This window comes from Protomyctophum parallelum (genome assembly GCF_964188405.1).
Source record: "Protomyctophum parallelum genome assembly, chromosome: 6".
Taxonomy (NCBI): Eukaryota; Metazoa; Chordata; class Actinopteri; order Myctophiformes; family Myctophidae; genus Protomyctophum; species Protomyctophum parallelum.
The window spans coordinates 39,195,945-39,216,762 of NC_139701.1; the positions used below are offsets into that span (position 1 = coordinate 39,195,945).

At 43.9% G+C, this 20,818-nt stretch overlaps 1 protein-coding gene across 2 annotated transcripts in view; it reads right to left on the reverse strand.

Annotated features, from left to right (window-relative positions):
- The window catches only part of colgalt2b (collagen beta(1-O)galactosyltransferase 2b), a 43,657-nt gene that overhangs the window by 6,421 nt on the left and 16,418 nt on the right, over positions 1–20,818 (reverse strand). Inside the window, exons 2-11 of one of the 2 annotated variants that reach the window (XM_083767595.1) lie at positions 10,567–10,677; positions 9,537–9,654; positions 9,234–9,368; positions 8,088–8,292; positions 6,538–6,657; positions 5,122–5,195; positions 4,430–4,536; positions 4,188–4,320; positions 2,909–3,036; positions 2,311–2,517 (exon numbers count right to left, since the gene is read on the reverse strand). In XM_083767595.1, the coding sequence (XP_083623721.1) occupies positions 2,311–2,517; positions 2,909–3,036; positions 4,188–4,320; positions 4,430–4,536; positions 5,122–5,195; positions 6,538–6,657; positions 8,088–8,292; positions 9,234–9,368; positions 9,537–9,654; positions 10,567–10,677 (1,338 nt within the window). Of the gene's footprint in view, positions 1–2,310; positions 2,518–2,908; positions 3,037–4,187; positions 4,321–4,429; positions 4,537–5,121; positions 5,196–6,537; positions 6,658–8,087; positions 8,293–9,233; positions 9,369–9,536; positions 9,655–10,370; positions 10,411–10,566; positions 10,678–20,818 lie in introns of those variants that run through there. The other variant, XM_083767596.1, reaches the window with a different exon arrangement.

Sequence of the window (20,818 nt, forward strand, 5' to 3'; positions counted from 1 at the left end):
TGTCTTCATGTGTTCAGTACACTTCACACATGAAGTCAGGTCTGTGTCTTCATGTGTTCAGTACACTTCACACATGAAGTCAGGTCTGTGTCTTCATGTCAGGTTTGTTCAGTACACTTCACACATGAAGTCAGGTCTGTGTCTTCATGTCAGGTTTGTTCAGTACACTTCACACATGAAGTCAGGTCTGTGTCTTCATGTCAGGTTCTAAATGGGGATAAAACCATGGCAGGTGCAGAATGAATGAACCACCTAAAAATAATCTTATTTTTGGTGGTGGGTAAATATTTCTCTGTTTGTCGTACTGTCTACAAACAGCATCCAGCAGGTAAGCACGCACATCTCTAAACATTCTGCAGGTGCTGAACAAAAACAAAAAAATGTCTAAAAACGCTCTCAGTGAGTATTGTATAATAAATTAATCCACTTTCTAGGGTACAGTACAGGCCTGCAAAGAACAATTCAGTGCTTGCTATATGGTTTTGACAAATTAAATCGTTTATCTTTTTAATAAATACAATTTTATTTAGTATTTTGTACTGTGGTGTTTGGTCTCTCTGCTCTTCCATTGAGAAATCTGTAGATCCAGTGGTAGGGTAAGACCACCACTGGTTGTTAAGTGGTACTGCTGCCTGAAGGACAAAAGTCAGAACAGTTCTTGCAAAAGCATGGCCAGTCCAGCACCGTTTAGATGAGAGAGTTGTGTCATTGAGGAGAAAGAAACTACCACTCGAGCGCTATAGTCAAGCAGAGCTGGAGTGTGACAAGTGGTTTTAAATACATTATTTTCATCGAGAGCTATGGAAATATCGTCAATTTTAGGTACTAGTCCTTACCCGTTGTGAGATATTTGCCCCCCCCCCTTGTGGCCGTGAAGGGTACTGCGCCCGGGTGCGTTTGTATTGTAATTGACTAATAAATTAATGAATAATCATTAATGTGTCAAATCGAAAAAAGGGCTTCGAGTGATTGGTGCAGGCAGTAAGGAGTTACATCACTGTTTCTGACAGACACACACACACACACGGACACACACACACTCAGACATTGTTAGAATTATAGTATGATGTATGCGGCATGACAACTGTTATCAAGGTATCCAAAAATAACCTGTGACATGTCTTCTTTCATTAAGTCTGCATCGATTATTCTATACAAAGGTCACGGTCATTAAAAAATGATGTTTGTTCATGCCTTGTCTACTCGATTCCTATAGATTCCAGTGCATTCCGTCAACTTCCGGTCCAGGGCTTTGTCACACTTCGGCTCCCCATCTATGCTCCCCATAGCCGACAGGGGCCGCCATATGAAGTGAACGGAGATGTCGTAACTCTGTCGTAATTCAATGGCTCTAATTTTTCATCTGTCTGAGCAAACTCTAACCTTCTGAGCGCAACTCTGAGAACAACTGCTGAGCAACATAATATGTATGATGAGTGCACTTTGTACGTTACGCTCATGTCAAGCTATGGCTTATTCAAACCTAATTACAGAATAAGTAACAGTTGCATTACTTTTAATAAACTGTAAGCTATAAGGTCAGTTAAATGAAAAAAGGGGAAAAAATGCATAACCGTTATTATTCAGTATTATAGTGATGTGAACACATGTAGAGGAATACATTTTGACAAGATGTTGTGTACAGTTGTTTTGGTAGTAGCAGGCGCAGCAAATGAAACCAGACGGACCAACGTTAATGCACGTAGGACCAACGCAAACTGTCCACTCGTCGCGACGGTAGAAAACATTTGCTGAGAGGGAGTGATTCTTGCAGTTGCAGCTAAAGCGTTTACTTTACATTACTCTGTGCATGTGTGCATGCAGAGGAGGAGGTGTGTGAGTGAGTGAGTGAGTGAGTGAGTGAGTGAGTGAGTGAGTGAGTGAGTGAGTGTGTGTGTGTGTGTGTGTGTGTGTGTGTGTGTGTGTGTGTGTGTGTGTGTGTGTGTGTGTGTGTACGCCGTATGTGTGTGCGTGTGTGTGTGTGTGTGTGTGTGTGTAATGACGATGCAAAGTTGGGGTAGTTAGGCAGACAAAATAACGCAAAAGAATCAAACCACTTGGCAACCCAACTACAACACTGGTATCTCTGCATGGTGTTGTTCAAGTGCGCTACATAGATTTGTTCTGCGCGGTACGTTCCTGAGCTGTGTGCGTGCGCACACAGGCACACATTAGGGTGAACATTGCTCAGCTCTATATCTAAATAAATACGTTGTCTATCCTGTGCTTCACTGGCTGAGGTGTTTATTTCACAATCCTAAGTAACGTAACAACAGGAAGAGAGAACAGAAGGTGTGGACGGACACTGACTTGGGGTGTTTGTCGAACATGACGGGCAGGTACTCGTCCACGGGCAGCATCTTGCTGAAGGGCTGTGCGTCCAGCAGCTTCTTGGCGCCCTGCAGTGACAGCGCGTAGCCCAGCGTCCAATAGGAGTAGTCGGCCCACACCAGGTTGTTGACGCCTTCTACCGAGCGCTCTGGCTGGCGCACCTGCATGCGCTTACGCCCCACATAACTGCCAGGAGGGGGCAGCAGAGACAAGGACAGACGGACAGACAGACAGACAGGGCATGAGGAGAGCTGGAGGTGAAATTGATGATCCACTGCAGAAATGGACTGATCTAACTCACCTAAATGTAAGACAGACTCTGCAGCACAACTACATTGCCTTAAACATATGTAGTGTTGTTGTCAGTAGGAATAAACACAGAAGCACCCGGGAGGAAGTGGATAAGAAAGGGGAGGAGCCCAACTGAGTTCCTGTTTCTACATAAAAAAGACAACTTTTTTTTTTAACGAATGGGTTACCACTGATTGATCTAAATGTAAACATTTTCAACAAGTAATAAAACTGTGTTTATCTAAAGATGTAGGCCGGGGATGTGTGTGTGTGTGTGCGCTCTTACATGAGGTCCCAGTCCAGCTGGACCTTCTCCAAGTCCTCCATGATGTTTTGTATCCTCCTCTTAAACCTGGGCTCAAACCTCACGTCATCCTCCAGCACCAGAACCTTCTGGAGGCCTCTCTCCACCATCTGCTCAGCAACACACAAACCAAACACATGTCTTACTTGTTACACCACAGGTCTGCTTTTTAAGGTACTGCGTGGATGTATACTGTATGTCAGGAGGGCGAATATTATCGTTGCTGTCTCCATATTCAAACCTCCGTATTCAAACCTAGAGGTACATTTAACCTTACCAGGATGATGATTTTAGATGGCTTCCAAATGCCAATAACTGTTGGCTTTATGCTTATACACTAACGGTGACGGCAAGCTGAGCAACAGGTCGACGCACTGCGTGAAGAGCCGGTTAGGACACATGATCCAGTTGCAAACATGTCAAAATGTAATGGTCATAGTGCTATGAAACTACAGGGGGCCATTTAGTTACAGTCTTGTTTTTTTATACATATTTTTAGGGCTTTTCTTGCCTTTATTGACAGTACACAGTAGAGAAACAAGAAACAGGGAACAGGGAGAGAGAGAGAGACAGGGATTATACCACAGGTAGTTTCGAGCAAGAAATGTCATTGGTAGAAATAGCTTTCTACCCGTGCTTCAAACCAGCATCACCGCACGGGTACAGGCTTTAGTTCCGACATACTATTGGTCCGACTGTCATTAGACCGACAACCTACCTCAAACCCTAACCGCAAGCACGGAGCAACGCATGTCGGACCAACGCATGTTTGGGAGCGGCGGGTGATTTCCGCAAGTCGGATCTTTGGTATGTCGGTTCTGCGTGTGCACGCCCACCGCACACCTAATCAAAACATAAAAAACAGCTCTGCTGGGCAGTCCGCGGTCCCCTGTGGGGACTGCCCAGCGGAACTGCGTTTTAACTAAAATCATTGCTTCTGGGGGGTCCCTGGAACAAACATCTTTTCAGATGGGGGTCGGCGGCCAATTACATAATAATTTTGGGTCCTTGACATGAAATTGTTTGAGAATGACTGACATAGAAACATGGGTTTTTCAGAAAACTGTCAAGATTTAGAAGGCATTTGTAGAATCGCCCTCAGGTCTAAAGTGACACGGAGCAGTCTTGGGAAACAAACCTCCCTGTCAGACTGCATTAGAGCCTATGTGGTACAGTATACACCTTAACCACTAGGCCAGCGGCGCCCCCAAAGTCTTGTTTTAAAACTGTTTGTGTGTATGTCAGTCTTCTACGTGCTTACCTGCACCCATGTGGAGTGGTGGCTGAGGAAACAACCAATCTCCCCTCTGGTCAGTACTCTGCCAGAGTAAGGATCCTTATAGTCAGGCATCATCTCTATTCCCAGCGCCTGCAGTTGGGACGTGTTCAGTGCTCTGACAGGGAGGAACACCAGTGGTGGGAAAAAGTACATGTCTCACATGTTTTACTTATGTACAAAAGTATTGGTATCAACATGTAAAGCTGCTAGTGCTAGGGACATACTTGCCATCCACAGCGTCTGTGAGTGTGGCCTGCAGACCGAGAGAAGAAAAGGTGTTCAACATCCGGCTCCTTCTGTCCAAACGGCGTTTCAGGTTAATCAGGAAGATCTGTTCATTCCAACGAAACACAGGAGGAGAAAGAATGAACAAACTGTAGAGACAGCGACATTACTACATGTATAAATAGCTATTAATGTTCAAAAAAGAGAGTTAAAGCTGCATTGTGCTCTAGTATTTGCAAGTCTTCTTTGCAGAGTGTTTGCAGACAGCAAAGTAATTTGCCGTCGTGAGAACGAAGACTGAAGGAGATCTGTCAAAGGACACAGACATCGGATATAGATTATAGAATAATAGAGGATCCTGAATCTGACGGTGACAGGCAGACATGCTTATTACCATCTCTGCCCCATGAATGTCTGTCATCACAGGACAATCAGGGAGGCTATTGAGAGACTGCAAAGCAAAACAAACAATAACAAAGACAACTCCAAAGCAAAGGGAAGCAGGAACCAATGAGGATGGAGGTGAGGGTGAGAGGGCAAGGGGGAAGGAAGGAAACTGGGACAGAGGCAGGAAGTGGGAGTGGCCGACTGAAGTACAGTAAATATACAGACGGATAGAAGTACAGTGGGAGAGTTGGCAATTCTAGCCTTTATTTCCCTGGACAGACGGGACTTGGCTCTTGCAACTCACCTCATCGAAACCTATCTTTTCCTGCCATGCTGGCGGAGAGTCCAGGTGCTGAGAAGGCTCGATATTATGGTCAACTGTTGGCAAGAGAAAAGAGGGAGGACGGAAGGTTAAAAATAGCTGGATGGGGTCACAATTACAGTAGTTCTTTCTGGACCATAGAGGTTTATTTACAAATCTCTTAAGTGGGGAGAGGAATGATTATAAAGAGACCTATTGGAGGGGTGGAAACATACTGTACAGAGAAGAGTGGATGAGATACTGTTAGAGTGATAGAGTATAGGCCAGCTATTGCTTCCATCGACCACATGAATGTTGCACGTTTGATTCCCAGCTTGGGAAGTACAGGTATGTTGCAAGTCCTCCCTCTGCCCTTCTCTGTTCACTCCCTCTAAGGCCTGTTTTACACTGCTGGTGTGACACACTTAAAATAGCCATCTCAGGGGCCTTCAATGATTTTCAGGCCAAGGAGCCCTTAGCTGAGAAAGGGCTCCTTGGTTATCCCCACTACATTGTAGATCTGCTAATGTTCCCCTCGGAATAGGAATGCTAGGGTTCAAGACAAGTCATTCATGTAAAACTAATTACACAAAGATTTGTATAACTGTTACTGTAGTAACTCAAACAAACACATCACAGCGATATGCGTTGTTATGAAAGTAGGATTGTCTATTTTTGTATGTAACACACAGCAACAGTGAGTAAGTAGGTTGAAAGAGGACAACATTCTAAAACTCAGCCAGGTCAAGGAGGAGAGAAGGAGAGGAACTAGGGAAGCCAAAGGAGAAAATATACACATCTTAAAAGTATCATGTCAAGTATAGCTACAGTAGTAATTGTGGGCATGTATTGTACAGTAAGAAAGAAGTACTGCCATAGCAGTAACTCCAGATTAAAACAAAATCCTTCTAGGTGCAACAAGGCTCGAAGATATAAGTTGAGGTGAAGAAAATGCCAGCACTCATTGTATGTCCTTTTGCATGATTTGTATTTACCTCTAACGAGAGTGAACAAACGTTCATCAGCGTTCAGGCATGTACACAAGCATGTACAGGCTTGTACAGTAACACATGTTACACTTGTGTTACTGTAAAGAACAAATTGTCTTTGTGTCAGGTGGAAACCTGTCCATGACCAAAACTGTTACGTTTTTCAGGATTCAAATTCAAAAGCATCGAAAGTAGCAGATCTACAAGCTCAAAACGCATCGCTTCGCTCCATGTTTCAAGGTTGCAGATCTGCTACTTTTGTGTGTGTGTGTGTGTGTGTGTGTGTGTGTGTGTGTGTGTGTGTGTGTGTGAGTGTGTGTGTGTGTGTGTGTGTGTGTGTGTGTGTGTGTGTGTGTGTGTGTGTGTGTGTGTGTGTGTGTGTGTGTGTGTGCGTGCGTGTGTGGGTGCATGTATGTTCATGCAAACTCACTCAAGGCCTCAGTAATAGTGTGTATAAACCCCTCGCTCTCATCCTCGACGTTCTGCTGGGCCTTCAGTGGAACCGGCAGGTAGCCATAGTGTTCTCTGTTGCAGACATACATCTGCACATCTGTGAGAGGACACACACACACACACACACACACACACACACACACACACACACACACACACACACACACACACAATAGTAAGAGAGAGTTCTGTAAACAGTAACAGTAACACGCCCCCTCGACCCAAAACATTTCCAAACAAACATACACGCACAATGCTCACCTAAAAAACAATCTCCAAACCCACATAAAGGTCTCTGAGCCGACACACAAAACAAATACACAACTCACAGACCTAAACAAAAACAAGACTGACTCCAGTAACAGCGTTACAGCTTCATGTGGATCTCAGACTTCATGTGGTCGGTTTATGGCGCCAGCCAGCCTCCACTCCCTTCCTCTTATTTCACAACATGATGTCTACGGTTGTTTCAGCTAGGCTATTTGTGCTAATAACCCAGGTGACACGACGTTTGAGCACCTCAATGGCTAATAGTTCTGAACGATGCGTCCGAGTGCTCCGGACATGATATCCAAAGCCCTTCTCCGCTCACATGGCCCCTAACTCTTGGTATCGCTATGTGTAACAAGCAGGCTTTTGTGTTTGCAGCGCTAGAACAATGCTGGCTTGTTTCATATCCTATGATTAAGGCAGATGAGGCAGAGTGAAGATAATAGGCTCCATGTGCGTCTTTATGGCCCGATTCTGTGTGTGCTCTGTGTATGTGTGTGTGTGTGTGTGTGTGTGTGTGTGTGTGTGTGTGTGTGTGTGTGTGTGTGTGTGCATGCATGCATGCGTGTGTGTGTGCGTGCGTGCGTGCATGCGTGCGTGCGTGCGTCCGTGTGTGCGCGTGTCCGTGTTTGTGTGTGTGTGCGGGCATGTGTGTATGATGTGCATAAGGACTGACAGGGAACAAACTGAACTATTAAGCAAACTATTAAATACCTTTGAAGAGTGAGTGGTACAATGCACACTTACACAACACAAACAAAATAATAACATTATAAGCAGGAAACACACATGCAAGTATTCTCTGGTGCTTACTCTCCCGCTCTTCACTCACCAGAGTCTGTGTATTACTACTGAAATGTTTCCCAAACGTTGTGCCGTTTTATATAAAAAGTAAAGTGAAGCCCTTATCATCATACATTACATTCCGTGCTCACTCAATCAAATCATCACAAATGTGGTACACACAAACACACAAAGCTGGGCATAGGAAAGTGAGAAGTGAGGGGCGCTAATATATTAAAGTCTAACTCATGTTGCTATGATTACGTGATGTAATGGTGATGTAAAACAAACACAGACAAAACAAACATTAAACTCTCTTTATTGATAATGGCATTTAATGTTTGTTTAACACATTAAGTATAGGAGGGGCTAGCGCCCCTCAAAAAATGCTGCTTTAAGAGATTATAGCTTTGCCCCACAAAAAACCCCATACCATTTAAACATGGAGATACAGTGACAAAGTGACCCTCTCACCTGACTGCCGCGCTGAGAAGGCAAACACCATGATGTCGTCGAAGGCCCAGCTGTAGTCGGGGTGAGGAGGGTAGAAGGCCAGGTCTCTGCTGCCGTCGCGGCGCAGGTCCAGCAGGAAGGTGCTGTGCACCATGGGAACGCCGTAGCAACCCAGCCTCTTCCACTCTCTGATTGGCTGGTAGTCTGGAGTCCGCTTGTAGTAGCCCTGTGAAGGATGGAAAGGGATAGTGTAGTTTGTAGTGGCTCTGTGAATGATGGAGAGGGATAGTGTAGTTTGTAGTAGCCCTGTGAAGGATGTAGAGGGATAGTGTAGTTTGTAGTAGCTCTGTGAAGGATGTAGAGGGATAGTCTAGCTTGTAGTAGCCCTGTGAAGGATGTAGAGGGATAGTCTAGCTTGTAGTAGCTCTGTGAAGGATGTAGAGGGAAAGTCTAGCTTGTAGTAGCCCTGTGAAGGATGTAGAGGGATAGTCTAGCTTGTAGTAGCCCTGTGAAGGATGTAGAGGGATAGTCTAGCTTGTAGTAGCCCTGTGAAGGATGTAGAGGGATAGTCTAGCTTGTAGTAGCTCTGTGAATGATGGAGGGATAGTGTAGTTTGTAGTAGCCCTGTGAAGGATGTAGAGGGATAGTCTAGCTTGTAGTAGCTCTGTGAAGGATGGAGAGGGATAGTCTAGCTTGTAGTAGCTCTGTGAAGGATGGAGAGGGATAGTCTAGCTTGTAGTAGCCCTGTGAAGGATGTAGAGGGATAGTCTAGCTTGTAGTAGCCCTGTGAAGGATGGAGAGGGATAGTCTAGCTTGTAGTAGCCCTGTGAAGGATGGAGAGGGATAGTGTAGTTTGTAGTAGCCCTGTGAAGGATGTAGAGGGATAGTCTAGCTTGTAGTAGCCCTGTGAAGGATGGAGAGGGATAGTGTAGTTTGTAGTAGCCCTGTGAAGGATGGAGAGGGATAGTCTAGCTTGTAGTAGCCCTCTATTAGGAAACCCCATGATGTCACTGGTAGGCAGGTTCCCGAACTGTCCATTGCCCACCAATGAGATGCAAAGTGTGCCATGGCAAATTACATATCATTTTGGGGGTCCTTTCAGACAACTCTTAGGAATTAGCATTTTTTAGAATCTGCCTCGGGTCTTAATGGTTAATTCCATGTTACCTGTGGGGTGATTCCACACCAGAAGTTGGAGTAGAGAGAGCGAGACTCCATCATGGGAGCCACCAGGGTCAGGTTCTCTGCCATCAACAGGTCCAACACACGAGGGTTGGTCAGCAAGTTGTCACTGTCTGCAAACTGGGGACGCACACACGCACACACACACACACACACACACACACACACACACACACACACACACACACACACACACGCACACACACACACACACATTTGGGGGTCCTTCACATGAAAACGTTTGAGAGTGTAGATTGAGCCTGCGTGTCTGGTGATGCCAGTCTTTACCAGTAGGTAATCTGCCCATCTCTCCCTGGCGGACTTCAGCGCAGCTTGTTTCAGCTTCATCACATGCTGGAACCTGGAGGGAGGCCAGTGCTTCGCCCCCCATTCGTCTGTATAGGCCCTGAGACAGAGCAGAGGGATCAGTACCTGGCCTGGAAGTATAGGACCTGAGACCGAAGGGAAACTCAGTACCTGCCTGGACTGAGTCCCCCTCTCAGCTTTCACAATGATAATGTTGTTCTGTTCATATTAGTTTTCACACCTGATGCAAACCTCAGGCGAGTACACATGAATTTGTGTTTGGAGGCCAGCTTTTCAATTGGTACACACACACTGTGTGCACACAAATCAAACAAACTGGACTTGAACTCAGATGCAGTTCAAGTCCAGGTTGGCTGGAGTAAGGTACGGTTCATAGGTAATTTGTGACCAGTTTGCATCATGTGCCCATGTTCATTTGAAAAGGGGTTGAATGAAAAAGGTGGAATCATCAAATATGGATGTTGTTTTAAATACTAGAGATATTGATATATATATTAAAACTGGGAAAGCATTGTCATTTCATTTAAGATTTTAGCTATATATAGAGAGATAGATAGCAACACATGTTTTTTTCAGAAACCTCTTTGGATTTAGAACAGTGGTTCTCAAACATAGCAGATGTACAAGCTCATAGTACAAGCAAACTTTTTTTTTTTATGTTGAAAGTGTCTGAAATATTTTGAAAAATGTGATCTCATCACCGCCTATTTGGGGGTCTGATCTGAGCACTAAATGCTTTGTCTTACCGTGGCTCGTCCATGGGTCTCCACTCCACATAGTGGTAGAGGTTCTTACCTTGGCTCGTCCATGGGTCTCCACTCCACATAGTGGTAGAGGTTCTTACCGTGGCTCGTCCATGGGTCTCCACTCCACATAGTGGTAGAGGTTCTTACCTTGGCTCGTCCATGGGTCTCCACTCCACATAGTGGTAGAGGTTCTTACCTTGGCTCGTCCATGGGTCTCCACTCCACATAGTGGTAGAGGTTCTTACCTTGGCTCGTCCATGGGTCTCCACTCCACATAGTGGTAGAGGTTCTGTACTCTCTTCAGCCAGTCTTTCAGCATGGCAGTGGTGTTGTCCACATTGTGGTCTGTTGCTGCCCTGAAACAACAGCAAATACAGCAGTCAGTCAGTCGAGTTACACAGCATTTTACTGTGTTACTCCTCAGTTGAAGCACCAGCAAAACCTGCAAATTCTTTAGGAATGACAAATGGACCCTAACTGGTCCTTTTGGTTCAATGTGTACACTGTCAGTGTTACAGACCTGTAAGGGTACATTTAGAACCCCTTTAAGGAACCCTGAGAGTCCCTCAACCCCACTTAATGGCATCTGACATATGTTCTGACATTTGTTATTATTTTGTACAATTGCACCATTTATTTCACCATCACCTTTATGGTCTACATAAATCGCAGATGAACAACAGAATAATTAAATAATGAACTGATTAATCCAACTATGAATAATGAACATAATAATTGAATAATGAACAGATTAATCAATAAAACCAATCCCATCTCAGCTGTCACTTGCCAAAGATCAGAAGGTTTTGGCACAGAGACGGCATCTAGACAAAAGGTCAAGCCTCCTTCCAATGAGTCTAATTACTCAGTGTGGTGGTGGAATAATAAGCTCCTGTCTGCCACTTTAATTTCCCTTGCTGCCCTAAAGCCTGATTTACACTACATTGTAGGACAGAGTATAAATTACGGAGTTTGCATGTTCCCCATGTCCCCTAGGGTAGGTACCCTCACAAAAAACATGCAGTAATCCTGGTCTCTAAACTACCTCCCCCTGGCCAGCCTGATGGAGAGGAAAGGAACTGGTCGGAATAACGTGTTCCTTCCACGCGCTACGTCCGGCCGGGGAAACTCTCCACTGTCAGGTGAAAAGAAGCAGCTTGGACTAGGAAGCATGAGGTCAGTCCGCTGCCCCCCTCCCAGATTGGCAGAGGAAGTGTAGCGCCCAGGATTACATTAGATAATTGACACTGGGTGAATAAAATGGGTTGCAAAATCGTGGGATAAAAAAAATTGAAAAATAAAAGAAATGCTACCGAGGCTGACCTGTTTACAAGAGACGTCCATGTGCACATGATGTGCAATGCACTCAGCAGTCACTACACACGTGTGCACGCGCGCACACACACAGACGTCAGTGTGCAAGTTAGCGTAGAAGTATTGCAGCTGCCTGTTTGTCACTCTCTGCCTCACAAATTCGGAGGTTTCCACACCAGCAGCCAGGGCTGACTCAGAGTACACTGTGTTGTGTGTGTGTGTGTGTGTGTGTGTGTGTGTGTGTGTGTGTGTGTGTGTGTGTGTGTGTGTGTGTGTGTGTGTGCGTGCGTGCGTTCTCCTTGGTAATGTTGAAATGGACTAACTCCGTACACATGCTGCTCAACATGCTATCACCTCTGTCCTCTATACATCTGAGCTCGCCATATCTGAAGAAATACATGTGTTTAAAATGAGCTTATAGAGGAAAGGTCACCATTACAATGTGTGAAACTTAAAGATCCCTGTGTACACACACACACACACACACACACCCGCATGCACACACACACACACACACACACACACACACACACACACACACATACACACACACACACACACACACACACACACATTGAGATGGAGTTTTCCACTACTTTCTGTAATATTCCTTGCTGTACTCACTCCAAAATCACACCCAACTTTGCTAACTAGAGTGAAACACACACACACACACACACACACCATGTGTACCATGTCAACAGAGATGATGACAATTTTTATGCGCAAAACTTACCACCGCTTGGTGGTGGGTGTGTCGTTCCACACACATAGACACGTGTGCGCGAATGCACGCACGCAACACACGAAAACCAAAATAGAAAGCGTGTACAAACCTCACTTCAGAAACAGTAAACATTCTCAGGTGTTTTCTATTATCATTACAGTACTACACTCCTCAGTTACCTGCAGACACATGCATAGCAGCATAAGCAGGCAATCACGGACAGACAAACAGACACAGCAGCTGGTCTGAAGGAGACACAGAGGTTAATAACAGTGCGTGTGTGCGTGCGTGTGCACATGTGCTTCATAACATGAAGTGTGCCTGTGTGCGAGAAGCTGATGTTTTACTATTTACAGCAACGTGAGTGGTGCTTTATGTGGCTTTCAAGTGTATATGTTTAAACATGTCATCTGGTCTTGAAGTTTATGAGTGTTTGTGTGTGTGCGTGCGACATGCGTGTGCATGTGCGTGCGTATGTGTGTATGTATTTATATATATGTATGTGAGTTTGAGTTGAGAAAAAAGTATGTAGTAAAAATATGGAGGAAGCAGGATCTTCTTCATGACTATGTTTTGGTTTTCATTGCAGGCTGGTATGGGAACACACCAAAAAACACCTGACTTTACCGGTAATTAATAGACACACGTTTCCAGTACATGCTTCTCCAACCGCTTTAGATCCACACTGCTAGGGTGGAAATAAATGTGTTGCAACATGTCATCTCAAGACTCATCTCTCAATGAAGGACTCAGCTGTGAGTATAACAAAATACATACATAAATGGATGCACCTGGGACGTATCCTCAGTGATGTATCCCAACTAGGTCATTGGGGTTTCGGGTCTCGCAACATCATACCCCTCACTCAGGTGACCCAGCCGGGAGTGATCAAGTCCCGACTTACGTCCCAGTAGCTACCCTCGATAAGTCCCATTAGGGAAAAACCAGGGCCACACAATCCGTTCCTCCTGAACTGTAGTAGTGATTAAGGATTATATATGTGTGAGAAGCTCTTTAGGTTTAGGAAGAATGCAGAATAATGTGTTGTATGTGTCACTGTCTACCTATATTGTGCAGCACCCATTATACAGTAGGCCTACTGTATTGCATGTGTTGGAGACACAGAGTCAAGCAATGGAAAAACAGAAAGACGCAAGGAAAGGCAGTTTTATTTATTTCAACAACAAGGCAAATTAATGTGCTTTACACACAGCATCAAGCAAAGGAAACACAATTATACAATATTAGAATGCATGAAACTAAAGAAGTACAGATAAGTACACATACAACTACAGTGCAGAAGAGAAAGAAAAAGACAAGTAACTAAATTAAAGGCAGCGGCAAACAATAAGGTCTTTATTTGAGTTAAATACAGTAAGAGCGGCAGCAGACGTACCTGCAGTTTGTTCCAGACATGTGGTACATAAAAAAACGAAATGCTGCTTCCCTTTCCCAGATGACCTGAGAGGTCTAGAGTCTAGACTCTAGACTCTAGTCTAGACTCTAGACTCTAGATGGTTCATGGCAGTTATCGCACAAGATCACAACTAAACCTTTCAAAGCTTTATAGACCAACAGTAGTATAGTTTGACACAGAGCTAGTTGTACTGGAGCGATAGACAAGAGATACAAGAGAGACAAGTAGAGGAGTCCGTGAGACATCATTGTGTGGTGGTGGTGGTGGTGGTGGTCATTTCATTTTAGCAAAAGCAAATGGACTAAAGTATTCCAGAACTTTCTCCATAAAGGACAAAACCCATTAGCTAAATTCCACACTGAGCTCATTAAAATCCAGCCAAACCGACAGATGAGCAGGATGACTTTGTTTTGCACATTTCCCCACAACAAGCTAATGATGCTTTCACATCTGCTCACAAACCCTGACAAGGTATAAAACCGTCAGTAGACTCATATAGCACTCTGGTGTGGTGAGTATTAGTATGCTCTGTTTACAGGGCCCACTTCTGCCACGGATGTCCCAGAAACTGGACAATAAAGATTGATGTTACCCTACAATGAATGGATAGTAAAGCATCCGACATCTGGCATCAGCAGCACGCCTTGCACTCTCAAGAAGAGAAATGGAATGAAACTATGTTTTTAAAGCAGTGGTTCTCAACACTTAATTTCAAGGACTACCGCCCAGTTTAGAATTCATTAGTCCATAATCACTCTTAATATGTACATAACATATGCAAAATCTAAGGTGATTATGTGGCTGCCCTACTTCTCAGCTTGGCCTACGTTGCTTTTGAAAGCCATAAGTGCATTGTTTTCAATAAAAAAAGGTGTTTTGTTCCACTCCAATCTGGAGCATCCATCTTGGATTTCACTCCATTGTAAATGTAAACGGCCAATGTTCTGGTGCGCATTTACTAACAATGGAGTGAAATCCAAGATGGATGCCAGATTCCGAGACAGAGTGGAACAAAACACCTTTTTTATTGAAAGCAACGCACATACATGTACGTATTTCAATAGCAGAACGTAGGCCAAGCTGAGAAGTGGGACAGCCACGTAAGCACCTTAGATTTTGCATATGTACATGTTAAGAGTGATTATAGGTCCGCAAGCAATGATCACTTTAGACTCTCGCAGAGTAATGTAGTAAGAGAGTGGTGACACGCTTTGATCTCGCCTATGGGCGATAGTTCCAAACATTGCTCCTATGGCTGGAACTATTCCATTGAGATAGAATGAGCACCTCCGCATTCCATTGTTACAATGACAGTCAACGGGAGTGTCGATCATTACTCTCTTACTAGATTACTCTAGATTACTCTTGTAGAGAGCAGACGTCAGAATCTAAAAATACATCTACGGGAGTCTAAGTCTTAATAGTGAATTCAGATACCTCATCATCTCATCAGTGTTTGTGGTTGACGCGGTCATGACAGCGTGTATGTCCCATCTGCTCTGGCGTGTACCATCTTGCCCTCTCTCTCTCTCTCTCTTCAATAACCTGAGACCAGTGTCGTTGCCCCGAAGCAGCATCATTCATAACCATAAAGGGCCTTTTCTGAACACCAGAATGTGTGGCACTTTCTGTGTTTATAAATACCTAATGCGTGTCAAGCGGATTAATTTGTGCTTCTGTAAAGAAAGCGCCGGATATGAAAAGAGAACTTGAAAAGAAAACCCTGCCGTTCTGCTGGCTCGCCCTTACAGTACATGGCCCTTGTTCTCATTTGAACAGTTTGAACCGCTTAAACATTTAAACCTAGAAGTCTTAGTGCAACCAAGCACATTTTATCAAGTACACCAAATCTCTTCGCCAGTTGCGACACGTTGTGAGCTTGTAGATCGGCTAATTTTGGATGCTGGGGTTGTGGTTAAGTGGTTAAAACATATTATTTTATACTTTGTTGTATGGCGGTGTTGTGTAAAAAGCAAATGCTGGTCTACAAGTTCACAAGTGTGTTGCAACACTCTGTGAGCTTGCCTTGTAGATCTATTATTTATCTATTTTTGAAACATTTTCACCTATAATGACATGCCCAATGTTTCAAAAAGGTGCAGGCTGAGGCTACTCACACACCCCCTCCATCCACCCACCCACACACCCCTCCATCCACCCACCCACACACCCCTCCATCCACCTACCAACCTCGGTGAGCTCTGAAGGAACACTCACAACTGATGAAGAGTACATCGAGTGATTTTCCATTACGGATCTCAGTGTGTGCCTTGTGATGTTAAATACATATAGATTGAGGCTTCGCTTGTGTGTGTGTGTGTGTGTGTGTGTGTGTGTGTGTGTGTGTGTGTGTGTGTGTGCATACATTATATTCCTGTTGACATGTCGAGGCAAAGCACGCAACAGGACAGTGGCCTGAGGGTGCACATTCACCTTCGGACTACCTCTGCCCTGTGCTTTGAGGTTAAGGTTAATGTTAGAATTGCAGGGGTATGGATTTTTGTGCTTTCTTCCCGTCACAAGCTGTCCTCCTCCATTACATCTTTCTCCCATATCACACGGCTTCATCATCCCTCTCCACTCACTCACTTTGCAATTTCCTCTCCTCTAGACAGGATCAGAGTCTGGTACGTCAGCAATGCAGCTGAGCTGAACTGTGTACCTGCTAGAGCCCAGCAGGTCAAACAGCTATGCTCGGCTGATACCACCTGTCCGCCTGTAGCAGTAGTACTAATAGTAGTAGTAATAATAGCACTTTAGTACAAAACATGCAGTTCAAATTGTTTTACGTTAAAGATATAAAAACAACCTAAACATAGATCAAAATTAAATGTAAAAGTGCTTTGCATTGCATTACCAAAATAGTAAAGTAAAGTAAAAGAGTAAAGCACATAATGTACAAAGTAAGTAAAGTACATAATGAATCGGTATATGCAACTTAAATGGAAAATATAAAATCTTATAAAATCCCATAATAACTTTGAGACATGGTGCTATAGAAAGGCTAAGTTCAAAGACACATTTTACGTGTGATTAAAATATTTCAACACAGCCTGAATCTTTGATTTCTTCAGGTAAGGTGCTCCATAATTTAGGAGCTTAATTGAAGAAAGCTGGATCTCCATTTAGGGCTATGCATATCTATTATCTAGCAAGCCTGCAGTTAGAGCAGTGTGAAAACAAATGTGGAAAAACGTTGCACAATACAAAACTTCCCTGCAGGCACAGACTATTTTCAAATGGGGTACGTGGCCAAATCCATATTAACTTGGGGGTCGTTGACATGAAAAGGTTTGAGAAGCAGGGCAGTATAGAGGATCTAAGGGCTGATGAAGGAACATAAAACAACAGGGTGTCTGTGATGTAGGCCAGCCCTAAGCCCTCCACAGCTTTATAAACAACTATATAAACTATCAGAGGCACAGCACCCATCTGCTGCACCAGCATGCCTACAGCGCACGGCTGGGCAATTAACACAAACTATATCTAAACCAATATTTACAGCTAATAATCAAGTTAGAAGCAAAAGAGTGATAGTCAAACTATTTAAAGTAATAGCTGAAAATCTCCCAAGATGGCGCCACCTGCCCATTGAACTCAATGGACGGGAGGGGGGAGGGGTCGCTAGACGACCGATTAGTCTTATTAACCCCTTAACTCTGTGTTAAACCTCGTTGTACAATGGTGGCATACAAAAATAGTGAAAATAGCACACTTACAAGCTTGTACTGTAGGTCTGCTATTTTCACCATTCTTTTTTAAATAATCGTATTCATTAATTCATTAAAAGGTTTTGACTCTCTGTGGTGAACACTTCAACCACATAGTTGTGGTTGAAGTGTTGAAGGGTGGAGCACATGTTGTGCTCTCCACCCCCTTCCAATCATTCCTTTTCCAATATGCTCAATGTATATGTGGTTGCGAACAAATAATTGCTGATCTGCAAGTTCCGAAACGCATCATATAGTGTGAAGCATCTTGTTCTTGTAGATCGGCTATTTTGGGTGAGCGACACAGGCGCGCAACCAAGTATAAAGTATCCGTAAAACCGCTTTCCTCGCTCTCTCTGTTTTGTAGCATCTCTTTTGAAGTTACAGTAAGTTCAGCAGGCTCTTTATTATTGTGCCTGGAGGGTTTAGGGCTGAGCCCCCTCCCCAAACCGTCTTTGCGGTCAGCATCTGGACAGCACATGTCTCCCCAGACCTCCTCTATCTAGAGCACACCATCCTTCCACTTCCTTTCTCCATCACACCCTCGCTGTCCCTGTCTTCCTCCATCCTATCCTATCCAAACCACTGGCCCCCGGAATGTGTCCTCTCCTCTATTTTTCTGTCGTAATCCCTCCATCTGTCAATGGTAAATGGTGCAGTAATTAATTGAATTTGAATTTAAATCAAACTCTACCTGCTGAGCCACTGCCACCCTTCAAATGCACAACCCATCACTCTACTCCCTGTGGGAGCCATTGAACAAACTTACATCTTTTGTACTATAATCTGACCTTCGGTGACCAAATTGGATTGCAGCACTGAATTTAACTGGTTTAATATTATATGTCAAACTGGATTAAAATCTCAAATTAAATTAGAACCCATGCACATAACAGGCTACCAACTGCCAGATTCCGAGCTATAGTGCTACAAAGGCCAGATTTATGATTTGTTGTATGACCCAATGTCCCCTGAGTTTATTGTATAGTATGTACAAGCTCACAACACACCACATCTGCCTATTGTTGGTGCCGGACACTCTCCTACAATGGAATATATATACCTGTAAATGAGGCATAACAGTGTCTCTCTCCATCTGCATCAATACTTACAGTACATGGCACCTGCCTGGTTACAGGTTAGGTCTGTTTATCTATCAGATCAGTTCCACATAGACCAGTGGTCCTAAAACCTTGTTTGTGTCAAGGACCCCCAATTAGCAGATGTACAAGCTCACAGAGCGGCACAAAGTGACGCAATCTAAAACTGCTATTTGTGATCAGCCACATTTAGCTGGGGATACCCTGGAACCCCTGTCATAGACTGCTAGCTCCAGTGTCAGTTGACTGTTGATTCAACTGTGCTTCTTTTCAGAAGCACACATGAAGGCCTTGACTGCTTAATAAAGCACATTTCAGGGCGTGAACCCTGTGTGTGTGTGTGTGTGTGTGTGTGTGTGTGTGTGTGTGTGTGTGTGTGTGTGTGTGTGTGTGTGTGTGTGTGTGTGTGAGAGAGAGAGAGAGAGAAAGAGAGCATGCGTGCCTGTGTGTACTGATGTAGTATAATGGTGTCCCTGGAGGCTGACGTGGCTACAGGCCACCCGATGGCCTCAGGGAGAAGGCAGAGGAGAGGAGAGGGTTAGAGAGATGGAAAGAATATGCAGGGAAGACGGAGGAGAGAGAGAGAGAGAGAGGTAGGGAGGAGGAGGGGTTATGTAGGAGGCACCTCCTGACATTCCTCATGCCTCTCACAGTCAACAGAAGCTAACAAGCCCAGGGTCAGTTGGCCAGAATGCCAGCCACCAGCCACCATGACTAAATCTTGTTGGGCAAAAACCTCCTATGTCCATATTCTAACTTTTTTCTTTTCTTTTGGGAAATTAACACCCTACTTGTACAGCATCACACAAAAAGTAGCAGATCTGCAACCTCAAAACGTGGCAGATCTGTTACCTTTGCTATTTTCGAAATTTGAATCGAGAAAAGTAACAGTTTTGGCAGTACATCACACTTAACAAAATGACTAATTTCTGTACAAACAGACAATAAAATAATTATCTAATCGAATCATCTCATCTCCCACAACGAACACACTTGGCAGTGTTAGTGGATAGGTGCGCTTGTGGCGATCATAGACTTTAGACTTTACTTTCCCCAAGGGAAAATGACTTACCACAGCACTGTACATTGATACATTGATTGATTGATTGATTGATTGAAAATGTTATTCACAGTTTGCAGAATGGGCACAATTCAACAAAAGTACATGTCAATACAAAATCTGCTAAAAGCACAAAGACTAGTTTACATCAGGGTCCTCCATTTTCAATTCATCAGATCATCATAAATCATCATAAATACAGTTAAGAAATCACATCCGTGCGAAGTGAGGGCCGCCCTTATCATCGTACATATAATGACGTAAAATAGACACTATGCCGATTTGCTCAGACACTATGACGTAAAATTCTCCATTCATTGTCAATGGGAATTTAATGTTTGTGAAGGATGAAGTTTCCTATATTCACAAAAAGCTGGATATAGTAAAAAAAAAATCACACCAGTGTGAACCAAGTGGTGCAACTCCCGTCTATTGGTTCTCTGTATCATTCCAATTTGTATAGTCCCATTTCTTCTCTGTATCGTTCCAAATTCTTCTCTGTATCGTTCCAATTTCTTCTCTGTACTCTGGTGCCCCCTACTGGTATAAATAAGTAACATACCCGTGCTCACTTATACAAACAGGTACCTACCTACCTACCTAGGTACATGGACGTTGCTGGATGTAGGAGTGGTTGCACCACTCAAAAATCACACCCGTGATTATCATCCTACATTATCATGACGTAACATGTCGATTTGCTCAGACACATAATTTAGAGTAAATCAGCTAACCAATCACATGTTGGTGGGAGCACTTGGCCAATAAGGGACCACCTTATGTACCTTATGTAGCAATGTCAAATGTCCGCTAACATAAATTGATGTATGATGACAAGAGAGCCCCCATTTCACACAGCTGAAATGAAAATGTACATCATAATGCAACTCATTACATCATATTGTCTCTATATTGTTAATGGTGTTTAATGTTTGTGTTGGCACCGTTTGTTTTATATCACCTAATCAACATGAGTTAGACTTTAATATATTAGCGCCCCTCACTTCACACAGGTGTGATTTTTTAAATTTGACCTACAATACAGTACATATAGGGTTTAAGTGGTTAAAGGTCATTTAAACGATTTGACTGTTGGTTAGTGGGGGCTCCTGTTCAGCTGGGAGGGGACCTGGGGGACAGCGCTGAACATTGTTTTCTGGGCGAAACAT